This window comes from Acanthisitta chloris, unplaced genomic scaffold (assembly GCF_000695815.1).
Source record: "Acanthisitta chloris isolate BGI_N310 unplaced genomic scaffold, ASM69581v1 scaffold15936, whole genome shotgun sequence".
NCBI lineage: Eukaryota > Metazoa > Chordata > Aves > Passeriformes > Acanthisittidae > Acanthisitta > Acanthisitta chloris.
The window spans coordinates 47954-73185 of NW_008676612.1; the positions used below are offsets into that span (position 1 = coordinate 47954).

The following is a 25232-nucleotide window of genomic DNA, read 5'->3' on the forward strand; positions in this document are numbered from 1 at the left end:
TTCCTGCCATCCATTCTCTCTCCTTTATCACTGCCTGATAAGAGCCTCTTTTCTTGGTGAAGGTCAGAGAGATAAGGGACATCTGTGCTGATAATGTTAACTACCTCCAGCCAGGTCAAAATCAAGTAATTCACATGTGCCCCTACAGAAATGGTGGGCTGAGAAGGTATGGCTAACCTAAAGTGCTTGAGTGTTGGCGATTCTGTTAGTACCATGGCAAAAAAAAAGAAAAAAAAGAACTTAGCATCATTTCTACATGTACTATTTCCAGAAGTTTCCTGCTGGATTGGTGCGAGCCAGATACAAAGGAGAATCGGGTGCTTCCCTGTCCCTGTCAGAATCTGCTTTCCCCTCCCTGAAGGTCTATTTCCTGGAGTGTGAGGCCATGCTGCCAGCAGAATGGAGCTGAGCCACTGCTGGTGGTAGTTGTGTGACATCACCAGCACTTCTGCTGTGGTCATTTTTGTCTGGGACAGCCTAGGATACGGGACTGACTGGTCTTAGCTCTGTTTTGGGTGATATCCAACCCAAGCAATTCCGAGTCTATAAATTAGTCATTGCAAAAGCTATCATCTATGTATTACTCTTAGAGATAGTGCTGGGCTTAAGAAAGTACCTGTTCCCCTCTGAGCAATCAGAGATCCTAACTAAAGCTTAGGAATCAAACTCAGTTCTCAGTCTTCTGACCTTTGGAATCATGTCAGTCCAGGACATCTACCAGAACACCTGATGCTGGAGGATGTGAATCTTGGCACAGCTGGATAGTCTACTAGATGAACAAGCTCCCTGCTGGACACAGCTTTACTGAGAGTCAGTACGATTCCCTGGCACAAACCTGCCCTGGAAGGAAGAAGCATTAAAAAAGTTACCACTTTCCACTCCACGGGCAAAGCACTTGATTTGACTTTGCCTTCTGAATCCAAGGAGCTGCAGATGTATTTCAAAGGACAAATCATGACACTCCACCATGTATGGGAAAACCCATGGGAAGAACCTAAAAGCCAGCATGCAGCAGATGTGAGTCACGTTGTCTTACTGAAGACTAGAGCAGAGCACAGTGAAACTGGGCTGAAACAGCCCATGGGTTTTGCAGGTTGTAACCAGATGCAGACAAGGTGCAAGGCTTCACCTCACCTCAGAATTTCATTATCTCCTTAGAATCAAAGTCAGCTGGGAGCCAAGGCTGATGTTCTCCAAGTTCCACTCACTGCTCCTCACAGGAGCATGACTGTGTATAACTCTGTACATGTATTCAGGCAGCAAATACTTTAGTGTGTTGCTCTTTTATGACTGGTCATAAACTGCCTTTCCTCAGCAAAGGAATGGAGTTAGATTATGTGTTTTACTGAGCCTGTAAAGGTCATAGCACCAGAGGGAGAAGCAGTGCCTGACACCTCTGGAAGTCAGCCTACTCACAGTCACCTAAACACAGTGCCTGAGCTTAGCTGCCAGAAATTGAAAAATTGCTCAAAAATTAAAAAATTCTACGCCCTGATCGTTTAAATACATCATTGAACCAAAAGAGAGGGTTAGATTATAAATGTATGAGAATGCTCCAGTCTCAAAATGAATGTTGAGCTGTGCAGATAGCACTGGGTCAGGAGAGAAGCCCCTGTTTTCTCCCAGAAAAACAAAGCAGAGGTTGAGGCTGAGTGACTTCAGGGGATGGGACTGGCAAAGAGAAACACAGACTGGGAGGCACAGGATCCAGGTTATTAGACATCTCCATGTTTAACTGAAAAGGGTTGTGTATATTCTGTTTCACCTGTATCATCAGCATCAACTTACTTGCCAGCTTGCAGCGTGTTGAAAAGGAAATATGTGAAGCATTGGCATCTAGAATGTCACATTTCAGAGAATTCTTAATAATATAGCTGTTTCCGTTGCTCAGTATCAGGGGAAAGCTCTTCCCAGATAAATCCCTTTTAGTTTTTCACTGCTTTTTCCTGACTAATATTCTTCCTTTATTGTTCACCTTTCCTCTTCTATTCTGCCTTTTTCACAAGAGTCCCCTCGATACAGAAGCACAAGATAATGCTAATTGAGCTTGTCAGGCCTAAATAAAAGATGGGATAATGCAGGGGGCTGCAACCTATGTGGTTCCATCTGGATACTTCAACTTCTATCATGTATCAAGAGCAAACCTTGCTGCACTGCTTCGCATGTAACAGGCAGAGAGTTATTGACCTGTCATGTGGGGCACTGGTGTGTTAACCACACCAAAAAACCCATCCAGAACCCAGTCCTAGGAATGCCAGCAAATTCCCTGTAATATCTTAAATCAGCCAGGAGTCATCTACATCTTGTTTTTTACTTAAATGTAATGTTTCTGCTCTGAATAAGCCCCAGAGTGGTTTGGCCATAAACATCTGGGGTTTCAAAGATTAAAGGCAACAGAAAGGATTAACCTTCTGATCCTGCTGACAATACTCACATGAGCAGGGGTTGCAGGATTGGGCCCTAGGATGGAGAATTAGCTTTGTCTGGTCTAACAACAGAGGAAAGATGCAGCCTGTGAAGCTGGAGCACATTGAGTGCCTCTATTTAAAGCCTCTGCAAACACCAGACGAATATTAACAACTTGAATCAAGTCCATGGGTTATATGTAATTAGGCCAAAGCCAGCAAAAAGACAAACAGTTCTACACCTTCAAATGAATACTTTAGCTTGCTAACAAAAAGCAATTAAGCTGCCTGGCAGTCTGGAGCAAGGCTCCAGGGCTAATTTCACATGCAGGCCTCTTGCTGTATGGTAGCATCCCAACACACCCCTGCTGCAACCTATTTCCCTTCGCTTCCCTATCAAACTCTGCAGGGAGTACCCCCCCCACCCAGTCACAAGCTCCAGAGAGAGCCCCCAGCCTTGGGAATCAATCCTACTCCTCTAAATGTGTGCTACAGCTATCTAGGAGGAAACTGGAGAGCAGGAGTTCAGCATTTCCCCACATGGATCACTCTCCATGGGCAAATGTAACAGAAATCATAGAATCATGGAATGGTTTGGGTTGGAAGAGACCTTAAGGATTATCTCATTCCAACCCCTTGCCATGGGCAAGGGCAATTTCCACTAGATCAGGTTGCTCCAAGCCCTGTCCAACCTGGCCTTGACCTCTTCCAGGGATAGGGCAGCAACAGCTTCTCTGAGCAACCTGTGCCAGTGTCTCACCACCTTCACAGGGGAGAATTTCTATCCAACATCTAGCCAAAATCTACCCTCCTTCAGTTTAAGGCCATTCTTTCTTGTACTATCTGCCTGTCCAAGCATCACCAAAGGCAGCAAGTAAGTACAGGAGAATTTATCATTTCAATTAATTATTGCAGATGACATGGATGAGTTTTAGGAGCAGAGTGATTAAGATCTGGGGACTTAGATTTGCCCTGTACAATGAAGGAAAGCTTTGAGTGTACTACCCCAAATGCAGGGTCTGTGTGTGGGCAGTGACCAGCAGATGTGTGTGCTAGTCAGCAGGAGGTTCTGAGGGCCACAAAACTGAGGGACAAAGCTGGCAAACAAGGAAGAGCCATTTAAACCCCTTTCTAGAACCTAGTTGTTTTGCTGCACCATAAAAAGCTCCAAGAGACATTAATTCCAGCTTGTATTGGCAACAAGAGTATAACAAGAGCATAATTTAATTTCCTGCTGCATGACAGAGTTAAAAACAAACCACATCTCAATTTCTAAGAAATTCAAATTAATGGTTCTGAAATGGGGCTGGTGCTTTACCATAGCTTAGCTTTGAGTCCAGACTTAGGAGCTGGCCTTACTTCTATAGGGGGAAAACCTACCACCCAAAACCTGCCACATGCAGGGACTGGCCAGCTGTGTATCGTGATCTAAGTTTACTGGTTCATAAAATTCCTCCTTAGCAAAACCACCAAGTAGTAACTGTGCAGGTCATGCAAGCAGAGGAGGTGCAACATTATTTTTTTTACAGTCCCAAGGGTCACAAATCACAAAGGGAAAGAAAAAAATTAAACTGGGTAGCAATTACTGACATGGTGCTGAGGGAGTTCATCTGGTGCAGAAAACTAGAGGAATTCATGTGCCTTACAGACGAAGAAAAGGTTGAAACTAGTACCTGGGGGAAATACAAAGTGATCTTAGAAACAATGTAACAGGGAGCTGAAAAATCTTTATATTCCTTTGTGCCTTAATTTTTAATCTCTCTACTCTGCAAAAAAAATGAGAAAATTCTGTCTAACATCCCTACACTTACAATCAAAGCTTCACTTATTTTTAGCTGCTCATACCATTTCTATTTACTGCACAGCTTTTGTTCTGCTGTGCAAAATAGTTCTCATTTTCATTCTTGCCCTTCACTGTATGTGTTAATCCACTATACTTCATTCTGTAATGTAAAACTGCACCCTGAGTTTGGTGCTCAATGCCCTGACTTCTCCAACCCAAACACTGTCAGCAAAGTTCCAGTTTGGTCATACATTACTCACACAGATAAACTGAAAGCTTCATTTTTTGTACGAGACTGCTGTCTTTTGCAGTAACGAGTGACTGAGATGAACTAGCTTGAAAGAACAGATAAACAAACCAACAGGAGGATAAAAAACCACAATATACAAAACAATTTTGTAACTTAATACTCGTTGCTAGAGTGCAGTCATTACTCCAACATCACAGAACCACTACATATTACACACTAGAGGCTGTAACACCTTCACGCACAGGAGTTAAGAGGTAATTCTTCTCAGACCCACTTCAGTGTGATGCAGTCCCTGAGGCATTAAGCACTGTTGTACTTTCCTAAAACATCTGAAAGCTGCAAGTGCTTACATCTCTCCTTAATGTGTCAGTAGGATGCCTAGTGCTGCAGTGCTGTTGTACACCACTTATCACTCTAACTCACCTGGAACTCCCATTACCAGCTCACAGCCATGTGGTTTTCCTTCCTGCACGTGAGTCTTAGTTGTTCTTCCATCAATCTTACTTCCCATTGCTCCTGTGGCTACAGAGCCAGAACTGTTGGTATGGTTCCAGTGACTAATTCTTGCATGACTTCCCAGAATATCACAGATGTGTCCCCAAGGAATATGCTTTCAGAAAATAAGTGTTGATTGCTAATTCTCTGCAAAATATACCTGCACCCAAGGCACCAGAAAGACCCAAATGCACCTGCACCCTCAGGTGCACCTGCTATCACATTGCTTTGAAAAAACTACAACCTGGCAGAAGGATTGTATCATTTCAGATGCAGCCCAGTGGCACTTCGATGAGAAAGAGCCCATCACATAAAGTGTCCTCATTACCCACTCTGTTACTTTCTGCCACTCACAAATGATGGAGCCACCTGGCTACTCTCACATCATTCCACAGTCCTTCCTCTTGTCATCGTGACATATCCCTCTTCTCTTCATTGGGTGATAGTATTTGTATCACGTCTGGGAAGGTATTGAGATGAGGGACGAGCTGGCAGTACATAACATCCTGATCCATTCTGTGCTGCTTGTATAAAACATTCTGATCTTCCCATATTGAAAGTGTATGGAAATTTTGGGGTGCATTTGGATTTTGTTTGCTTTGTCAGTGAAAGATAGTGTGCCGTAACCAACTCTTGACAATGGTTTGGCAAAAGAGAAAAATGGGCTGTATGAAAGTAATCAATATTGAAACTGCTTCAGGGTACCCCTAGAAATATGCATTTATTGAGGTCTGAAATAGCTTAGGAAAAAACCAACAAAATTATGGCAAAAAAATTCTTCCTTCTCTGAGTCAGGAATCACTCAAAGCTGTGCAAAGGTTTTACTCTGCTTGCCTTGCTCAGTCATGCTGTGTGCCTGCAGTGCCTAATTAAGTACCAAGCCTGAACCCCCATACTGGGGAGACACAATGAAGGGCCAAGGAAAAGCAGTTTAGAGTCTCTCTTCTCTAACCTCACAGCAGAAATTCATGTATAGATGAGCCAGTGGAGAAAAGCTGACCTGAAGTATAACTACTATAAATGCATTAGTATATTTGTCCCTGGAAGAAAGGAGGGAAGAAAGTCTGTTTGCATTGCAGCAGTGGCACTGGCTCATTAACAATTGGAATTAATGAAGATGTCCTCACCACTCCACTGCAGGGAAATCATCAAGCAGAGGCACACTCTCATCTCATCCCTGACATCTAGCTCGTTTTATTTCTCTGCAGAGTTCTGCACACAGCACAAGAGTTTCTACTGATGCACTGGAGAAGACCTCCACCCCACCCCAAGAGCTTCTTGGTCCCTTCCCCTCCTCTCTCCCTAGAATGCTGTCATTCCATGTGTATTCAATGTGATTTAAATACCACGAGGAAGAAATGCCCAGTCTAGTAATCAGACTGCTGTGATTCAGAAAGGGGTGAAGCTGATTACAGGAGGTTAAAAAATGACCCACATTTGTAAAGCTCAACATTTATTAACAACTTGTTTTCTTCATGGAAGAGATTAATTGATGTTTGCCCTTAGAAGACACAAAAAGAAAATTTGTCCCTGAGAGAATGCATGCAGAAATTTAGCTTCAAAACCCAAGCTGCATGCGCTGCATGAGAAGAGATTGGAAGTGACTGCCTCTTGCCTTCCTAAGAAATGTCACTGCTCTCGATCGCAACTGCAGTGTGACAGCTTAAGTGACAAGGAAGTATCCTGTAGCATTTTCACCATCATTCTTCTGAGCAGGGGGCTCGTGCTGCACAGTGAATTGTATGTTATGCCTCGGTTATCTGGTGAGTTCAGTCCTTTACCCTCAGGTCTCTCACATGCAGACTCTCTGACCAGCAAGTCTCAGCTCCCAGCTGCTCCATATACAAAACCATTAATACAAAGTCCTCTCTGGACCGTTCACTTCAGCTAATTGTTATGATGGGTCTCTAATTCATGTGGGATTGTTTGTAATGTGTCATTGCATCACTCGAATTATTCAGGGAAAAGAATGATGAGTGGTTTGTATCCCAGTGAATAACAACTACTGCTATTCTTATGCCAGTCTTAGGTTTGGGCTTTGTCTTAGTGACAAGCCTATTTCATGACAATAAAGGAAGGGGAATGGGAGAAAATGGCCAAGGAGAGAATCTTTGTTTTCTGTCCCTCATTTCAGTCTCCCTGGAATGTGAGGAGTAGCACTGAACAAAGAGAAATCACTTAAGGCATTGAAACAGACTGATAAAGCCTTTGTGATAAACTGCTTTTCTGCTCACCTGGAAGGTCAATGGTCCAGTTTTTCTCATAGTTTTTAACATGATAAAGATCAGATGTCCAAAAGTATCACCAATTTTATGGGTCTGTGCTTAGTTTGACTAAGTAAGCGAATTTAGGAGCCAGTTGAACCAGCAGATAATCAGCAACAGTTGTAGAACCTGTTCAAGCAAACAACTCAATACTCTCCTCTGTATGCTTTAGCCAGGAAAGCAGCTCACCCATACACTTCCCCAGAGCCTTGTCCAGGAAGTTGGGATCGGAAATAGTAGAGCTGGTGCTAGTTCTGGTTTTTCTGTTTCATCCTCAATCTTCTACAGTAAATCCAAGAGTCACCCAAAGCAGAGGAGGAAGCCACTGCTCTGCCTGTGCATCTGAGTGACCAGCTAAGCACAAAAACCACTTTCCTAACTCCTGTTTCTGTTCACAGATGATTTCACAGTTCATCACTTCACTATCTCCAAACCTATCATGTTAAGGTTAGAACTGGAAAGTAAGTGCCCACTGGTTTACCTGAAGTACTGCACACACAAGATTTAGCTTCCTCTCTTACTGCTTCTGATCTGAAGAGCTTTAAATTGCAGAGCCAGGCTGCTTTAGCTTTCAATCTGCTGACAAATTTAATCATCAAGGTACAGATTGGCTTTTGGGTACACAGAACAAGATTACAGTAGCGAAACCAGTTTTGAACATTCAAATGAAAGTTAAGTTTGAAAGTGGCTCTACAGCCAACTGGCAGTCCTTAGCTGCCTCAGATCAGATCCATCCAGCACTGGGCTTGCTCAAGAATCTAGGATTATGGGTTTGCAGACTCAGCTGCCAGGAGACTGGCTGCTGTTACAGATGGACATGATCTCATTTCTATTGAGAAGACTGTGGAAAAAAGAAACTGCAGACCCGGCCTCCTGACACACATGGTTTCACATGAGAAAATAGTAATAGGACAAAAAAATATAATAGAACACCCATCCCCCAAGTTAAAACCAAACATCAGGAAGGAGTGGGAAGGCTTCCCTTTATACACCTTCTCTGCCACAGAGTAAATCAGCTGCTAATGACAGGGTGGTTAGTGAGGTTACACTACAGGAGGAGACAAGGGCAGATCACAGCCCATAAGCCTTTTCCAGCTAAGCATTACAAACAGAGCAAAACCACCTCCGCAAGCGTGATTCAGGCTAGTGAGCAAAAATTCCAACTACCTGCTGTCAAAAACTGGGGGCAGCAGTCTCCAGCATCCCAGAAGGTACACACTTGCTGTAAGTCAAACAAACGAGGCACAGGAGAAAAATAAAAGCAAAGAGAGATAAGATAACTCACAGCAATGAGCTGGTAGGAGTTGTTCATCATGGCTATGAGCATGTTCAGCAGCACAACAAGGGAGATGACATTGTAGGTCCCAAACATTGTGGCCCCAACAAATTCTGTGAACTCATGTCTGGCTTTCACGTTGGTGACGTAGAGATTCAGCAGACCGAACACAGACCAAAAGAGTGACTGGAGGGTCTCAAAAAGTCTGCAAAGAAAAACAGATTTTTACTTGGCTATCTCATGCTGGGGAATGGAAAGTGATGCCTGGTTCAGGTGGTCTTCAGGTAGGGAACACACAGACACTGGGAGACACTTCAGAGCAGCTGTTTGGTACAGCGATTTATCCTGCCCAGAGACAATCTGCGTGCTTCAGCCACAGAGACCCACTGGCCAATGCATGTAAGAGTTGTGTCACATCAACAACATGTCCAAGAGCCCCGTCCACATCCTTATGAAATGCAATGAGCCCAACTGCCCTGAAGAAATCCAAGGCTCCCTTTCCCACTCTACACACATGGAAACAACAACCACAATATATTCCTTCTAATTAAAATTGTCATGCTGTGATACTGCTGTTATCTATAAACTCTCCTGTTTAATCAGTGCCTGCATCATTAACATGTCTGCAGGATAAATGTTCAGAGAACCCATCCCCAAGTACAGCATGACTGTAGTACTTAAATAGTGCACAGCAACAAGCCACCACAAGGTAGGAGATGTGAGAAATGATGTCCATTTGCACCTTGTGCTCTAATATAGGCTGAGAGCTTGCAGTTGCTTTGGCTCCTAAGACCCTGTCTGTTTGCAAAGCACCTGCCCAAAACCACTGGTTGGTGAAGCTGCTCACACCCATCACAGGGCAGAGCCCTGCAAGGACTGATCAGTAGTGACTCAGATGAAAGACAGTCATCACATTAATTCAGCCCAAGAGTTTTTCTTCCTTTGAAGTCTTCTTTCCATAGATGAACTAGATCCGACCTCACTGCACTGATGAGATCATCCCAGGTCTCTCTTTGCTTCAGCCACAGACAAGTGACCTTTTGCAGTCACATCAGATACGTAATCAGCAATCTAAATAATTGCTCTATTTGGGCATATTTGTTTTGGCTTTCCAAAATACGGCATTTATATCATCCAAAAATGACATTTATATGCCTGTTTAGGAGTTTCCATTTTGGCCTGAGGTCAGCAGATATTTTCAAATGCAACTACTAGATAAATCAATACAAATAATTCAGATGCTTTACTTGACATACCAGGAATCTGTTCTCTCATCATCTCTAGGCATCTGTTCCATGTGTACGCCCATGTCTTATATAAGGATTTAGTTTCTTTATTCTTTCTGGATGTATCTTATGTCTTTCACTGGCCAAAAGCATAAGGACTCTTTAAAGCAAAAACCCATTCTGCCAAAAGCCAGGCTGCTTAAGCTTATTAAATAACCAAGGTGTTAAAATAAGGATTAACCATAGAATGCTAAGCATATCTTCAGTAAAAAATGGTGGAGTGCTAGCTATCTTTTAAAATATTTATATTTTTACTATTAGCAGTAGTACTGCTTAGGCTGTAGGCTCAGGGGAGACAGAGGTTCCTGTCATTAAACTGAAATCAGTCCTAGAAGTGATCAGTGCATTGCTCTGGATGCACAGTACTAACCAGGAGTATAATTTGGGCCCAGACTAAGGCCAACATAGTTACATGTGGACATGTAGCCTCCCCTTGAAAAAGACACCAACTGGTTCCTGCAGCTCTGCACAACAGTAAGGTCTAGTTACTCTTTCCGCAGTGTTTAAATGACAGCACAGACTCGCAGTGTCTTTTCACACTGTTTCAGTGTTTCAAGTTAGGCTCACACTACTTTGGAGAAGGAACTTCAAAAACACAGAGTTCCGAAAATTGTGATTGAAAGACTGTCCTGTCCTAAAATTTTGGATCCAAACAGGAGAAATTTCAATTTCCACGACTCTCCATGGCAGCTTAGAGGAAGCGAGTGCTCCACTCTGCCATGGGAACCTGCACCCCAGGGGAAATGGCCCCAGCAAGCAGCATGACCCTCCAGTGAGAAAGGCACAGCAGGCAGTAAGGTGTGACTTCCTCCACCCTTTCCTCCTCTTCCTCACTCTCTTCTCCTTCAGCAAACAGGAGAAATTTCAATTTCCACGACTCTCCATGGCAGCTTAGAGGAAGCGAGTGCTCCACTCTGCCATGGGAACCTGCACCCCAGGGGAAATGGCCCCAGCAAGCAGCATGACCCTCCAGTGAGAAAGGCACAGCAGGCAGTAAGGTGTGACTTCCTCCACCCTTTCCTCCTCTTCCTCACTCTCTTCTCCTTCAGTTACCAGCATCACAGCAATAAACTCATTTTCCAATCATCTGCCTAAGCAGCAGGCACTCTGCTTTCTGAGGGATGGCAAGGCCAAAGCAGAAATTCTTAAATTATTCATGACTTCCCCTCGTTGCTGTCACAAAGGAATATTACTTTTCCATGATCTGTGTTTGCGATGCAGAAAATTTCCTCAGCAAGAAAATATTAAACCCACCCTTTGAGAGTAAGAGGAAATAATGTGCCAGTAAATAGGTGTCACATTTGACACAAGCTGTACACACAAAAGGGGCGTCTTCTTTCCTTCCCTTGCAAAATTAGAGCTTATTGTGTGACTGCCTAGGAATGCTGGTAGGAAATCAAAGGGCACTGATTGAAAGCTTTTTACATTTATTCCCTCACTGGGGATGAACTATGAGCAAACTTGGGGTACTACCAGCTCTGGCTGAACTGGCTCCAGCCACACTTGCTCTCCCCAACCCGACAATGTCCCGTTCTGCAGGCTGAATGTTCTCTGCCACTCACCCACCCATGCTGTGCATCTGCTCCACGGCCAAATGTCAGCTTGTACTGGGGGTGTTAATAGACTATTTAAACTTTTAAGAACACGTTAAATAAATTTCTTAAGCAAGTCTCAAACAAAAAGTACCTGCAGAGTGTTCCGTCCCCTGCCAGGAGACCTCACTCCTAATGGATCCCCTCCCACTGCGATTTTGTTTTATGCAAACCTCTGTGACAAAGGCTGAGCCCCCTCAATTTCCTTTCTATGCTATATTCTCCTTGGCAGGAGGTTTAAATGAATGTTAGGGTGGGAGAAATTGTGGTCTGTATTTAAGCTGGTCTGCACACTTTCTGCTAACTGCTTCTGTGTCATTTCTAGCTTCCAAGACATAACACCTTCTTACAGATGTGAGGATGGTTGTTCTCCTGCTGGTCCAGCGTTCTTTTTCCTTAGTCAAATCCTGCTGTTGTTTTCTCCACTAACCTGATAAAATGAAATCTGTCAAACAACTGGTTTGCAATGGTGACAGGTCCAAACCAGAATGCGGAACTGAATACTCACTGCCATTCCAGGAAAAGACAGGATTTGGTCCTAACTTTGTGGGTTTGACCCTTCCTGAGTTAGAAGCTGCCCCTTGACAAACACTTGTGCTTGCCAAACCTTCTGCCCTCTGGCTGCTGCATCAATATGGATGTAGATCAAGGAATACTATTTGTTATTTAATTCCTTTGCAAGGGCAGCACAACACATTTCTGGGGCATGCAAAGCAATTAAAACAGAAAAAAAGACTGAAATCTTTAATTCTGTTTTTCATTAGCACAGTGCAGTTCACTTCCTCAAGACATAGATGAGTTTCATGAGAAAATTAATCAAGACTATGGTGCTCCTGCTTGGCAGTGGAAAATGGCACGCGCATGGCCAACTAGGTCATGATGCTCTTGTAGGATGGTCTCTATCCCATGAAAATCCTACACTTCTTTTAGGAGAGAGCCCACAGGACAATGCTGGGGCTTTTCCTCTCCCAACCAAGTCATGTGGCCTCAGACATCTTCTGTTTTTGATAACAGTGCAAATATGACCCAAATCCTTTCTTAACCCCAAGCCTTCAGCTGATGGAGGGTGGAGATTATTTGGCATCACGACAAGTTTTATTTAATTTAGCATAAAGTGGTGGACAACAGTTTTGTTTAGCTTGTTTGCAGGGCGTGGGCCTTTTTCTAGACTGTGCTTTATTTATTTCTCTTCCCATTGTGAGTTAAGTACTGTGCAAGCAGCAAGAACAATTGGGTGGGGGCTGATTATTGTAATTATATCTACTATTAGTAATTAAAACAAATACATCAGAAAGACAATTCATGTTATTTTTCAGTATGTGCTATGTCTTTCAGCTCTGCCAGCTGTCCTCACAGCAATTTCCATGCCAACATCTCAGTAAAGTACCAGCATTCCCAGCAAAAAGGGGTTTGCTGGGATTTTAGTCTCACCCCACTGCAAGGAATCTGAGAAGCCTGCAATATCATGTATGCATAAAAATGATCTAGGTGAGATTGTTGTTCAGCTTCCCCTCCTTTCCTCTGGAATCAGGCAAAACAATGTCTACGGCCAAAGGATACTTGCTTTCTCAAATATACCGAAATTGTACATAGCCATAATAAGATTTTTAAGTAGCAGAATTGTGAGGGAGACTCCTTGGTCCAGAACTGAAACAATGGTCTCCCACTTCCAGACCTAAGTAAGAGTCATTCTGACAGCAGAGCTCAGCAGAATGTTTGCCCCAATTAGCTCACACCTTTCCTTCAGAGTCAACCCCCTCACGTGGGATTTGACAATGAATAAATCAGGGCACTTTCAGTGCAGTGACAGACAATAGGTGAAGGCAGGTAAGACAGGGGACAGTGGAAGTCAGAACAGAAGACAGAAAGGAAAGGATGTCTTACGTGGAGAAGGCATTGTTCTGTTTCTCACATCGGATCCCCTTGCAGTTGTTGGGTTCCTCCGAGGCACTGGTCTCGTAATAAAAATAAAGCTGGTTCAGTCCATTGGCAAAAGCCAGAAGCACCAGACAGTAGATAAAAAGGAATTTAAGGATGTCTAGCAGCATGCGTCCCAGAGAAATCTGCAAGGGTCCCAGGTGTGAATTTGCTGTAAACAGGGATATGAGACGCAAGGAACTTAAAATGTTGGATATTGCAAAGAGAGCTTCTGCAATGAGAGTCGGGTGCCACATTTCCCATTCCTCCCTTGGACGAGAACCGTTATACTGAAAGAAAGAACAATGGGTAAAAGTGAATTGTGTCATAATTACTCTGAAATAACTGAAAAAGTCACAGATGCTAATACTAACACTTCACAGTAAATCCTAATCAGGTACAGGCGACAAAAAACACATTTAAATTCTTATATCTCAGCTACTGTCAGACTAACCTTTAGGATTCAGGAACAAGCTGGCTTGATCAGGGCAGAGGCTTAGGTTTAATGATGCCTTCTTATGAACTCTGCCTACTAGATTATGAGCCCCTGACAGGGAGAGTTGTGGGACCAGTTTTTCTTTAGAGGCTTTGGTTATGTTGGCTGTTCTTAGCCTAAACTTAGAAAACAGGACAGTTTTTAGTTCACTGTCTCTGGGTTCTTTAGGTCTGTGGGTACACACAATCTCCTTCTCTTTCAACATTTAAAGGGGTTCAGACTTTAGCAAGTTCCACACAGAAATTTCCAATCACTTTTTTTCTTTTTCCTCCTTACCATGACTGCACATTCAAGGCACTGCATATTACATGAACAATGCAAAGGAGGGAAAAGGGAGGGAAGAGGGAAAGCAATGAACTGTTGGATGCTTTCCTTCCCCAGCAAGCTCAAAAAAAAAGAAAAGTGCCAACAGCCCAGAATGAAAAAGCTTTCTTCATATTAATTTTCTTATTAGTTAATTTGTCATGGCAGTTTTAGGAGAGTTGCTAAAGAAGAGCTCTTAATTACAGCTGAAACACTGGATACATTCGAGTGCATCAATTACAGTGTTAACTGGATTTGTAACAGAACTGTAAAAAATGAAGCATTTTCTGAGCAAAGTGCAGCCAGATGCAAACAGGTAACACACAAGAGCTGGTTCTATAAATGTAACTGCTCTGGCTTAACTACACTGGCATCATGGAAAGCAGTCAAAGACATTTAGCATCAAACAATAATTGCCCTTTTAACATTTGTCTCTGTTCATTTACCATGTATAAAAGCCAAAAATGTACTTAAAATAATATGGCTAATAGTGTAACCAGCTTGTTTAGGACTTCCAAAATAATTTTTTTACCTTTAACAGGAAATCTGTCACATGGACAGATGAGATTGCAGGGACTTTCTGTTTAAATCTGAAGGTCCAATACACAAACTCCCAATTTTTTCACAGACACAGCTAAAAGCAAGTTGATGTTTCAAACTATTCCTCTGTATGAAGGAGATGAGACTTGATACAAAGGCATTTCAGCATGACCTCGGATTGCTTTTGACATTTTCAAACTGTTCTTTATTACATGAACATCATGGCCTGAGCCTGTTAACTTGATTTGAAGATGGGTCTTAAAATGTTTACAAACAGGCAGACATGTTAACTTTTTGTGGACATCCAGCAGTAGGGGCAGAAGGTTGGGACTGGGAAGGCTAGACAGCAGCCTTGCACAGTTACTCCCAATTCTTTTCTGCAGGCTGACTGGACACAGCAGCCCAGGAGATCCCTGTGCTAGGGATTAGCACAGACTGCATGTAAAGGTGTGTGAAAAGGTCTTCTGTGTCTCACATCTATTTTTAAATCAACTTATTAGGGTCATATTTTGACCCTTTTTTAACTGATAGTATGTCCTTGCTTGGAAAATAGTCTTTTTAAAGCAGCCTAGCATCATAGGTAATAGAGAAACAGCAGATTTCAGAGTTATCTAATGAAGCTGGGTATCTGGGAAGGCTGGAGTTGTTTGGGTTAGTATCTATGCAGAAGATGAAACACAGCAGAGATGCATACAGAAAGGTACAAATAAATTACGCCAGGCCATCACATTTACCCTTCCTCATTACATGATAATTCAATGCTGCGAATGAAAACTGATTAAGAAAGTATTTCTACCCTGTAATTATCCTGTAGATTTCATTGGTATCAGATAATATTAGGGCCATGTTTTGAAACCAGTCAAATAAAGGAAAAAAAGACTTCGCCTAAAAACAAGGATGGAAAACATTAGCGTCAGTATGCAATTTATTTTTTCTGATATTTGGCAGAAAGTTAAATGTCCATGTAATCCTTTGAAGTTCTAAGAAGTGTTAGGATATGGTATATTGGCGTATATCGCAGCCTTTTCCAGCTCAGGGCTGTTCTATAAATAACAAGTCATGTTGCAGAAGGTTTTGAAGCCATTATCAACGTTATGAATCCTCACATTTCAGAGCACATTTCAACCCCTAAGTGACACAGGTCAGAAGGGAACTTCTGTGGCCGTGCTGTCTCAGAAGTATAGTTCTTTCAGTCCTATAGAAGACTTTATGCACCTTTCAGAATTGTCTGACCTTGGTCCTCATCAGGTGCTGACCTGAAATCAGCCAGGTTTAATCCAAGAGGGGCTGATCTGTACTCGAACAGATATATTCCTGCAAATCTTCTTTTGTATGCTGGGATATAGGTCTTTGTAGTCAATCTGCAAGTTTCTGTAGCTCTTACAGAGTATGCAAACAAAGCTCTGTGTCCTTTGTACCTGTGGTTTGGCTGTGAGTTTGAACCTCAGTATGTGACTGTATAAACCTGTGGATGCACAGCTCCTCTAGTAATTTGTGTGTGAGAAAGAACGAGATTGTTAACATTTTTCAGATTTGTTCATGAATCTTACACAATTTTCAGCATTGTTTTGTGTTGCTTACAGCTTAAATACCAACCTTTCAAGTCTGTAATTTCCTCACTGGTTCTGAATGCTGGGAGAATAAAAGACGTAATCTGTTCCTGCTTTGATGCTGTTACAGAGCTGCCTCTTCAGGGAGCAGCAACTAGCTTAAAGCTTTTCCCTTTGAAAATCTGACTCACCACGACTCAGCCTTCTGGATTTTACAAAGGCCCCATAGCAGGGCTGCTTGCGTTTTGGAGTCAGTGAGCTTTGTGAAATATTCTCCTCTTTCCCCTCTGCCTGGATACATGCTGGGCAGGACTAAACAAGGTTGCTTTGGGGAAGTGCTTGTCCTGGCTATTAGGAGCTGGGCTACAAGAAGTAGTATTCTTCTACCAGAGCAAAACCAACAGAGTAGCACAGCAAAACTAGAAAGCACATGAGTGGCCAAGGAGCAGATTCCAGTTACTTCATTTACACCTGAGTAATTACACTGACTGCAGTGAAGCTACTGCTGATTCATATCAAGCAAAGAATCAGGCCAAGCACGAAGCTCCAGCTGAAGCCAAAGAGAGCTGTTGCATAAGGAATTTTACAGGATGCCACTTGTGTCTTGTCTTTGAAAAAAGGAGACAGAAGGAAAGTGCTTCAGGCCATCCTCTGGCTTCAAACCGTGTGCATATGCTAATCTGGTGCATCAGAAGTTTATAAATGTGGAAGGTGCTTTTGAGGATGAGCTCTGATGTGCACTCTCACCACAAATTAAACATGACAGAGAAGACTTTACAGGGTGTTAAAGCCCCAGCTTGCTCCTTTGTCATTTCCCTGCCTATAGTTTATATATTGAAGAGAATAATTTGACTCCTTTATATCAGACGGAAGCTTCCTACTAACAGTCTTGCTTTTCACAGTAGACTTTTCACAAATTTCTGATTAGTAATCTACAGATCCATAGGACTACAGATTATAAATCTTGGCTGTAGATGTTTCCAGATAACCCTATTCCTGGTTTTCCTTTATTGTTTTATTTAAAAATCATATTTCCACTATGTCTAGCATTGTTGAAAGAGGTCCAGTGTCAGTATGGAAAACAAACAGCTTTGGCAACTGAGTAGCTACAAAAAGGACAGACAGTGGGAAAATTTCTACCCAATGCCCAAACAATCTGCTTCAGTCGTAACCAAAGATTCAAGATGAACAGGACACTCATTCTCCAGATAAATCAATAAGCTTTTCAGGTGAATTTTCAAAACTGGACTGCTTGAAAAACAGCTATTTTCTTTGAACTATAATTTTGATTCGTACAGTTTTTACCCTGTGTACTACAATTCTCACAAGCGTGTTACAATTTCTCTGTCCCAATTTACTGTACCTTGACGTAGGCAACAATTTTAAGGGAGATAGTTGCAAGATAGAGGGAGTTCATTGCAAAATCCATCAGATTCCACCAGTCATGTACGTATTCATTGAATCCACCATCCCACATTTCCTTGATTTCTCCCCAGATAAAACCTGTAGAAAGAAAGAAAGAGTTAATTGTCATGACAAGGCATTTTTTGCCATTAAAGCACTCTGTATATCTGATGTAATACAAGACAATTTGAAATTAACAGCTTGGAAAAAATGTCTCATCCCTTCTGCCTTCTACAGAGTATAATGCTGCTGATTATGAGACATTTTACAAGTCTGTGAGGAATGTAGTCTAGAGAGAGAGAAGAAAAAGACCTTGGTTTCCTATCCAGGGCTCCAGATATACACACGAGGAGACTGCTTGAAACATATGTTAATTATAACCAGTATGAGTGGATTGGCTCCGATGAAATTTGTTCTACGTGAATAAACTATTTAAGCAACTGTATTTGGTATAGTTTCTAACAGATTGTTTGCTCTCATAGAGACTATAAGCAATTCATTACTCCACTGGGCAACACTGATTTTTCCTGATTTTCTCTTGCAACAGTAGTACCAGCTTCTGCGTGCCAGTACAGCTCCTCCCTGACCTGGAAATATCACACCAAAGAAGGAAGAAGTGAATTAATTCTCTGCACTCAGTCACTGTATTTATGCATCTTGCGGTACAAAATGCCCACAGGGAAATTTGTGAGAAAAGGTAAGACTCAGCATGAAAAAGGGCATTGCAGCCTGGCACCACATCCCTCAGCAGTGACTCACCTCATGTCAAATACGGCTAGTGGGTTTTGTGAGGTGAGTATTTGTTCCTGAGGGTACGGCCAGAGCCCATCATCTCAACTCTGAAATGCCTTCTGGTAATAATTTTTGGCACTTGCTAATGTTCACTACACCTCCTTGCAGCTGAAGGGGTGAGGGGCAGCTTCTGAAGTTCATTACCAAACTGCTAAACTCACCTAGCATACAGTTCTGATTTTAAGTAACTCATATGTCCCTTATTGTAGAACTGTTTAAGTATTTTTGAAAGCCTAAGTCCCATTACAAAGCAAATGGCAGTTAGGCTCCTCCATTCCCTATGTGCTTCTGAGGTCTTTAGAGCCCCAGGTATTTTGAATTACCCAGTTTACATTATCCTTTAATGAAGACCTGAAAAGGGGGAAAAATACACCTCCAGGTGCCTTACCAATATATTTACCCAAATTGCTGCCTCTACCTAACCACAGGATACTGCAGTGGTCACTGATACGCTATTTGAAACTCAACTTTAAGGATCTGAAAGTTCAATCCGAAGACCAACTAAAGTTGAAATGAACTGCTGCAAACACCCAAATATCAATCTGAGCTGTTCAGCTGCCAGCCAGCAGGTCAGTGGTCAGACAAAAGTAATGTCAAGGCCAGTAAGGTAATCTTATTACAGCTGCCTCTACGTCTTTGCATGCACGTAAAACCATAAAACAGAATAAATCAATGGAGAGGAGCCTGTTGAAGAACTCATACACTGTATTTATAGTGAGTTATCGTTGCTGGTTACTATAGTTACAGCAATGCTAAGTGTGTGCTTGTGCTCTCTCCTTTTATAGTGGAAAATATTTCGTAAATAATAACCTTTAATATGGTGAAACTGCTCTAATTTCTCCATTTAATAAACAGCCCCACAATATCCCTATTTATCTGAAACAAAGAAACTCAAAAAGAAGAGCAGACAGCTGTAAGAGGTGCTTTTGAAAGGTGTTTTTTTCATGGATGATCTTTCTTTCATCTGCAAATCAATTTTGCTGAAATGCCTACCATTTCCCTCAATTTTAACCACAAATTTAAAGATAATGTGAAGAGATCACCTAAGCTCAGAAAATACATCTAACCTTCTCATCTTACTCTGAAGTTTCTACCAACACCTGCATTTCAATGCCATAAATCAGTTTAATCAGATAATGAGGCTCTTGGTAGAGCAGTGCAAGGAGCACAGTGCCCTGGGTCACCATCCAAAGTGATTTGTGGACATGTTTGTAACTCTTACTTTCCTTCCATGTTTTCCATCAGCAGTTATAGGTTTGGCCCAGGGAACAGCTGGGTTTGTTCAGCACAGAACTAGACTGATTCAGAGGCACCATTGAAATGAGGAGTGGGGTCCTGGTATCACCAGGAGAGAGGAGCCAGCAGGCATGGGAAAGCAGAGACTGAAGGAGACCTATCCAGGTATGGAAACCACTGCCCATGAGCAAACTTTCCACAAACACTCCAGCTCCCAATGGTGCTACTTGCTGGTGGCTCTGCAAGGGAGATGGGAGCTGAATCAAAGGAGAGATCATGCTCCTGATGGAGCCCACAGGTTTCCACTTGCAGTTGTGTTGGAGCTCAGTTTGAAAGGGTTAATACTTCTCTCTCATCAAAACTGTATCCAGCTATGCTTTTCGGCTCTTCTCCCATCCCATCTCACTACCTCACTTGTACATCCTGCCCTCAGGACACAGACAACTCCTCCTCTTCCCAGTTGTGGCTGCCCAAGCCACACTGGAATAAGAACCTCACATTTAACCTTCTGATAATCAATGTTCCCTCCTACTCCTGCTTATATTAGAGTGCTTGATGTTGAATTGGTCAGTGATTATCAGCATAGAGTGAAATTCATCTTCCATTTTCTGCCTTCCAGTGGGTTACTTGGGAGTCTGAGAGCCCAGGAATAAAATGGGCTGGACCTGTGCACTGCCTCTGGGAGCAGGTCAGGGAGCAGGCAAGAGCAGAGACAGGCTCTGGGCAGTTTGCTGCCATGTACCAGCCAGCAGAGCCGAGCCAGACTGAGAAGTGACACTGTGTGTGACCCAGAAGCTAGTTCCTAACCTGCTCCTCACACAGAGCATGGGGGAAGCAGGGAGAGAGTCGCATCTGAAGCAGTTTACTCAGGGTCATATCTAAAGACATGTCAGATGGGAACAGAACAGCAGAAGAGCCCTAGGCCAATAGGATCTGTTGTTCCAGAAGGAGCCCAGCTGTTCTGTGCAGCTACTGGAGCTGGCTGCCAGATCTCTTCACATGCTGGTGATGCTGAGATCAGAAATGAGTCCCCACACAGTTGCCATGGGTGTGAGTCAGGTGACTGTGGCTCAGCTTTCTAATGTTTTGGATTTACCTAGAACCCAGGGCAGGATCATCCACTCCACAATGGTTGGAGGTGGTCCCTGCATATGAAGGTCAGTCCTGACGATGTGCTGCGATGCCAGCAGAAGCATGAAGAGGAAAGTCAGGTAAGAGCCGGTGTGGCAGATAAACTTTATAAATGGCTTTTTAATGAACAGTCCCAGCCTGCTCTTCGGTGCAATCAGATACGCCACGGATAGCATGGGAAACAGCAGTCCAATGGTGACACAGGTCAAGAGTTTTACTGCCCAGTGTTTCCGCCTCCATCCTGGAAAACCATCGTACCAAAGTGTTGCTAGTAGCTGCTGGCAGTTTGGCTGAGCAACAAACTGAGGAGGAAAAAAGAAAGAAAGATTATTACTGACTGGTACTTCATGTGCACTCCCCCTCACATATGTGTTAGAGCCCACACGGACCCTCATATTCTGTTTGGGGCTGGCTGTGGGGTGGAAAAGCATATTTCGGAAACAGAGGGAAGAAAGGAGGAAGATTTTGCTCTTATTTTCTACACGGGGTTTAAGATTTCTTCTATGAGAAGAATTTTTTATTTCTATTTGCAGCATCCTTATGTAGATCAACCACTCACCACACATGAAGCCTCATGCAGAAGTGGCACAACGAAAATTACTACGAGCTGTTTCCCTTCCCATGTGTTTCAGCACGTTTCTTTTAGGAATGTTTCAGGTTTCAACTGCCTCAAACAAGTCACTGTCAGCATCTTTAAGAAATGACTACAACATGAGACAGGAGGGAAAAGGTGTAAAGCTCTGAAAGTGTCTGTGTGAGAATGTCTCCAGAAGCGTGTGGGGTGCTGCGTGTGGCTCTGTGCAAGGAGGCCAGCATATGTGTGTGTGGGCTGTGCTGGGCATGAGACAGCAGGCAGCAATGTAAGGTGCAGCCAGGTGACATCTGTTGGGAAACAGGACAGCACATTTGTAACCATGCCTTGCTATTCAGGAAGAAAGCAATTGTAAAATGTAAGAGACTAAGCAGAGGCCAAAAGAAATCTTTGATCACAGCACCGAAAGTGACATCTGACAGTTTACTTTCACTCTGTGAAAAATAACATCATGATGGTGATTTACTGCATGTCAGTGTGTCCACACCAGATACACTCAGGCTGCAACTACTTCAGACTATTCTAGTACCTATTAGCCTTTGAAATTGCAAACTCAAGCCATGAAATTTCTGCTCTGTGCCAGGCTTTATGTTCCTGATTATACCTGGACAGCCCCACAGCTTTCAAAGCTTTTCAGACCCAGATCTAACTAGAGATGTCTACAAGACCAAGAGAAGTGTGTTTTTCTTTATGTATTGGATTTCTAATCAGTCTCAGTGAGGTAATACTAAACTCAGATTTCTCACTGGGCTCTCCAATTCAAAAGAAAATCTCAACCATAGTTCTGAGGATGATTGTTATGTGCTGTATGTTGTTGTATTATTACTGTGCTGTAATTAACCAGAAAAATTGTCTTAGCATGGATAGAATTATTGATAAACAGGCTCCTGTAGCAATAGAACTGCATGTGTGATCGGACACAGCTATACCAGAAAGAATCACACTTCCAATGGACACAACAGCTGTATCAGCACTGATAGAGGAGAAAAGATCTCTTATGAAGGAGACTCAAAGCCGTGAGTAACATGAAGATGACAGTACGGTTTATTACACTTGCCTTGTCTGTATTTAAGAGATCTCTGGAGGGATGTAGTGCCACCACGCTCTTTGGCCCCCTCAAGGGAGATTTTATCAGGCAAAGCTCTCTTTCAGCACTACGATTTAAACCAGCTTTGGGAAGGACTATGCCACAGTAGCAAAGGACTGCTGAATACAAGAGTCTTTCTGTTTTGCCCACACACACCACTATGATTTTTCATCCCTGGCAGAATCCCTACGCAGACACTACTGCCCTCACTGTAGCCACGGCCTGGGCTCAGAGTGAGTCAGCCATCCCACGTGAGTTTATGAGATGGGGACAAGGTTCCTCGCATCATGTCTAAAGATACCTAAACATTCCTGCAGGTCTTAAACACCAGGAAATCAGATTTGGTGTGTGAGACATTTTTAAAATAAAACATTTAGCCCAGGCCCATATATTTTTAAAATACTCATTCACAGCCAAAACTACCCAGTTTGGGGAGGACTGTAAAGCACAGTTCTCAGAGTGCTCTGTACAAGCAGAGCACTGTCACTGCCATGTTCAAAATGATTAAACAAAGGACAAATGAAAGGAAAAAATAGTTCCTCGGTCTGATGAAGTCCTTAATTTCTGTAGGCATTTTTAGATTTTGTGAACATATTTTATACACTATAACAGTCTGTTTATAGCAGAATTGGACCATTTGGGGACTGGGTAGTTAAAATATATGGAATAACCACAATTAGCACTGAAAATTAGATCTCCAAGAGGAATATCTGGCATTTATGAAGCTGCATTTTTTTGTGTTATTACAACAATAAATGTGACTTCTGCATCTAACATGTAAGTGATGACACTATGCTCTAGAGGGCTCCAGAAAAGAATATCAGAAACACATGTGGCTTAGTATCAACCTGCACATGCATGCAGCAGAAAGTGAACAATGGCTGATAGGGTGATAGCCTCCAGCAAAAGCCAAAACCCGTTACTTGTAATGCCCAGAAAATGTCACTGTAAAATTCCACTCCTGGGAACAGTGATCAAAGGATGGTTTGTGTTGGAAGGACCATAAAGCTCATCTTGTTCCAACTCCCTGCCATTGACAGGGACACCTTCCACTTGACCAGATTGCTCCAAGCCCCGTCCAACCTGGCCTTGAACACTTCCAGGGATGGGGCAGCCATGGCTGCTCTGGGCACATGAAGAAACCAGTTCTACAGAAACTGAAAAAAACCCCATCAAGCATCGATTTCTGTTTGGTTGGGGTTTAATGTCTGATTTCAGAAGGGTCGATGCTTTATGTCTCAAGTCTTTAAGAAACAGAAAGTTACACTGCTCTATTTTCTCATTTAAGATCCCAAACAGGAGCTGTGACTGGGTGTGTTCTGCAGTGATTTACACGGCAAGAGATGCTGCTGCTTCTCTGAAATGAGGCACAACTCTTTTGGGTTGTTTTTTTTGAAGGGGAAGATATATAAACACATTTTCTCTTTATCACATATGATAGAAAGCTCTAAGGGGAGAATAAAACTGTTTTTCCCTTGAGTCAAAGTCAAAGTCATTTGAGAAATCAAATGACTATATGTTCCTCTGGTTGCTGTGCAACTTGCAAGCATCTTAAAAGTGCCTCTTCTCTGCCTAATAGCTCATTTCTAAAATCTGCTTTCTCAGTTGTATCTGATGTTAATTCTTCAAATGAAGAGAAATTCACACATCATGAAAGAGCAGCTTTATAGAGCAGATTGGCAAAAGGGAATGGAAATGGAAAAAGCCATTAAATTTTCCAATCAAGCCAATCCCAACATCAATGAAAATGGCCCAAGGGAAATTTAAGCATACCACAGAAAGAGACTCTCCCTAATGTCACAAACCACCAAATGCTGTCTTTATTAATGGTAAGGCGAAGCACTTACCAATGTAGGTTTTTACTAACTCCTATTAGTCCAACTTATTAACCACAGATTTAACATCAGTACATATGGACACTTAAATCTCCAGTAGTGCAGCTGAAAAATAAAATTCCAGTGTGCAGAAGAAACATTGCAATTCTGAATTATAATGAAGAAGTCAACTAAGTCATTGTTGTGCTGCCTAAAGAATTGATTGGTTTTAGGCAATTTTCCTTCTAGGTCTTGTTACCTAGACTAAACCATTGAAAGCTCAACTCATTAAAGGTTGTCTGGGATTCATACTTCTAAATCAATGCACACAAAATACAAAAACATGAAAAAGCTCAGCTATAGCTCTTTAAGGTGTGAAGTAGCCTGGAACTCTAATAATATTGTGGAACTTCTGTCATCATCCCTAATTTCAAATTTCTTCATGAATTAAGGATATTTCTACTTTGCAAAGAGCAGAACTGAGATCTGGAAAAGCAAGTTGACTTCTTCAAACACTACTTACCCCAAGGACTTTCTTGAGGGAAAGTTAATTTTTCACATAAGTAGGGGCCCAATGTTTTTTTCAACCTTTTTGCAAAGCCTTCCATGTGCCATAGATAGAAACAGCGCACGTGTATATCACAGCCTTTGATCACTTCACATGAATGTGCAGTGTGTGACAGGATTTGGTATCTGGTGGTAAAGTTTCTGCACAATGAAAAGCAGAGATCGTGATAATTTAAAAAACTGCACATTGTCCTAGTTTTGTAGATGGTCCAGAATCAGAGGCAGATGTACTGTACCAGAAGCTCTATTTGTTTAAGAGAATATATGACTACCAAACACTATTTCTCTAATACTTGACAAGCACAGTATCAAGCATTTTTCCAAGGACTGCTGCATTATAGGAGCCTCCCATCTCTATTACAAACAGCAGCACAAGACATCAACCCACAGACACAATGGAGAATGTTCTGACAGCTACATTAATGAAAAGAAATGCCTCCAAATTGACATTT

The 25232-nt window shown here is 42.4% G+C and overlaps 1 protein-coding gene across 1 annotated transcript in view; it reads right to left on the reverse strand.

Annotated features, from left to right (window-relative positions):
- TRPC5 (transient receptor potential cation channel, subfamily C, member 5) overlaps positions 1 to 25232 on the reverse strand; it is a 65399-nt gene that overhangs the window by 10911 nt on the left and 29256 nt on the right. The window contains exons 3-6 of the mRNA XM_009076208.1: positions 20686 to 21022; positions 17521 to 17660; positions 13236 to 13558; positions 8483 to 8678 (exon numbers count right to left, since the gene is read on the reverse strand). Of these exons, the coding sequence (XP_009074456.1) occupies positions 8483 to 8678; positions 13236 to 13558; positions 17521 to 17660; positions 20686 to 21022 (996 nt within the window). The remainder of the gene's footprint in view (positions 1 to 8482; positions 8679 to 13235; positions 13559 to 17520; positions 17661 to 20685; positions 21023 to 25232) is intronic.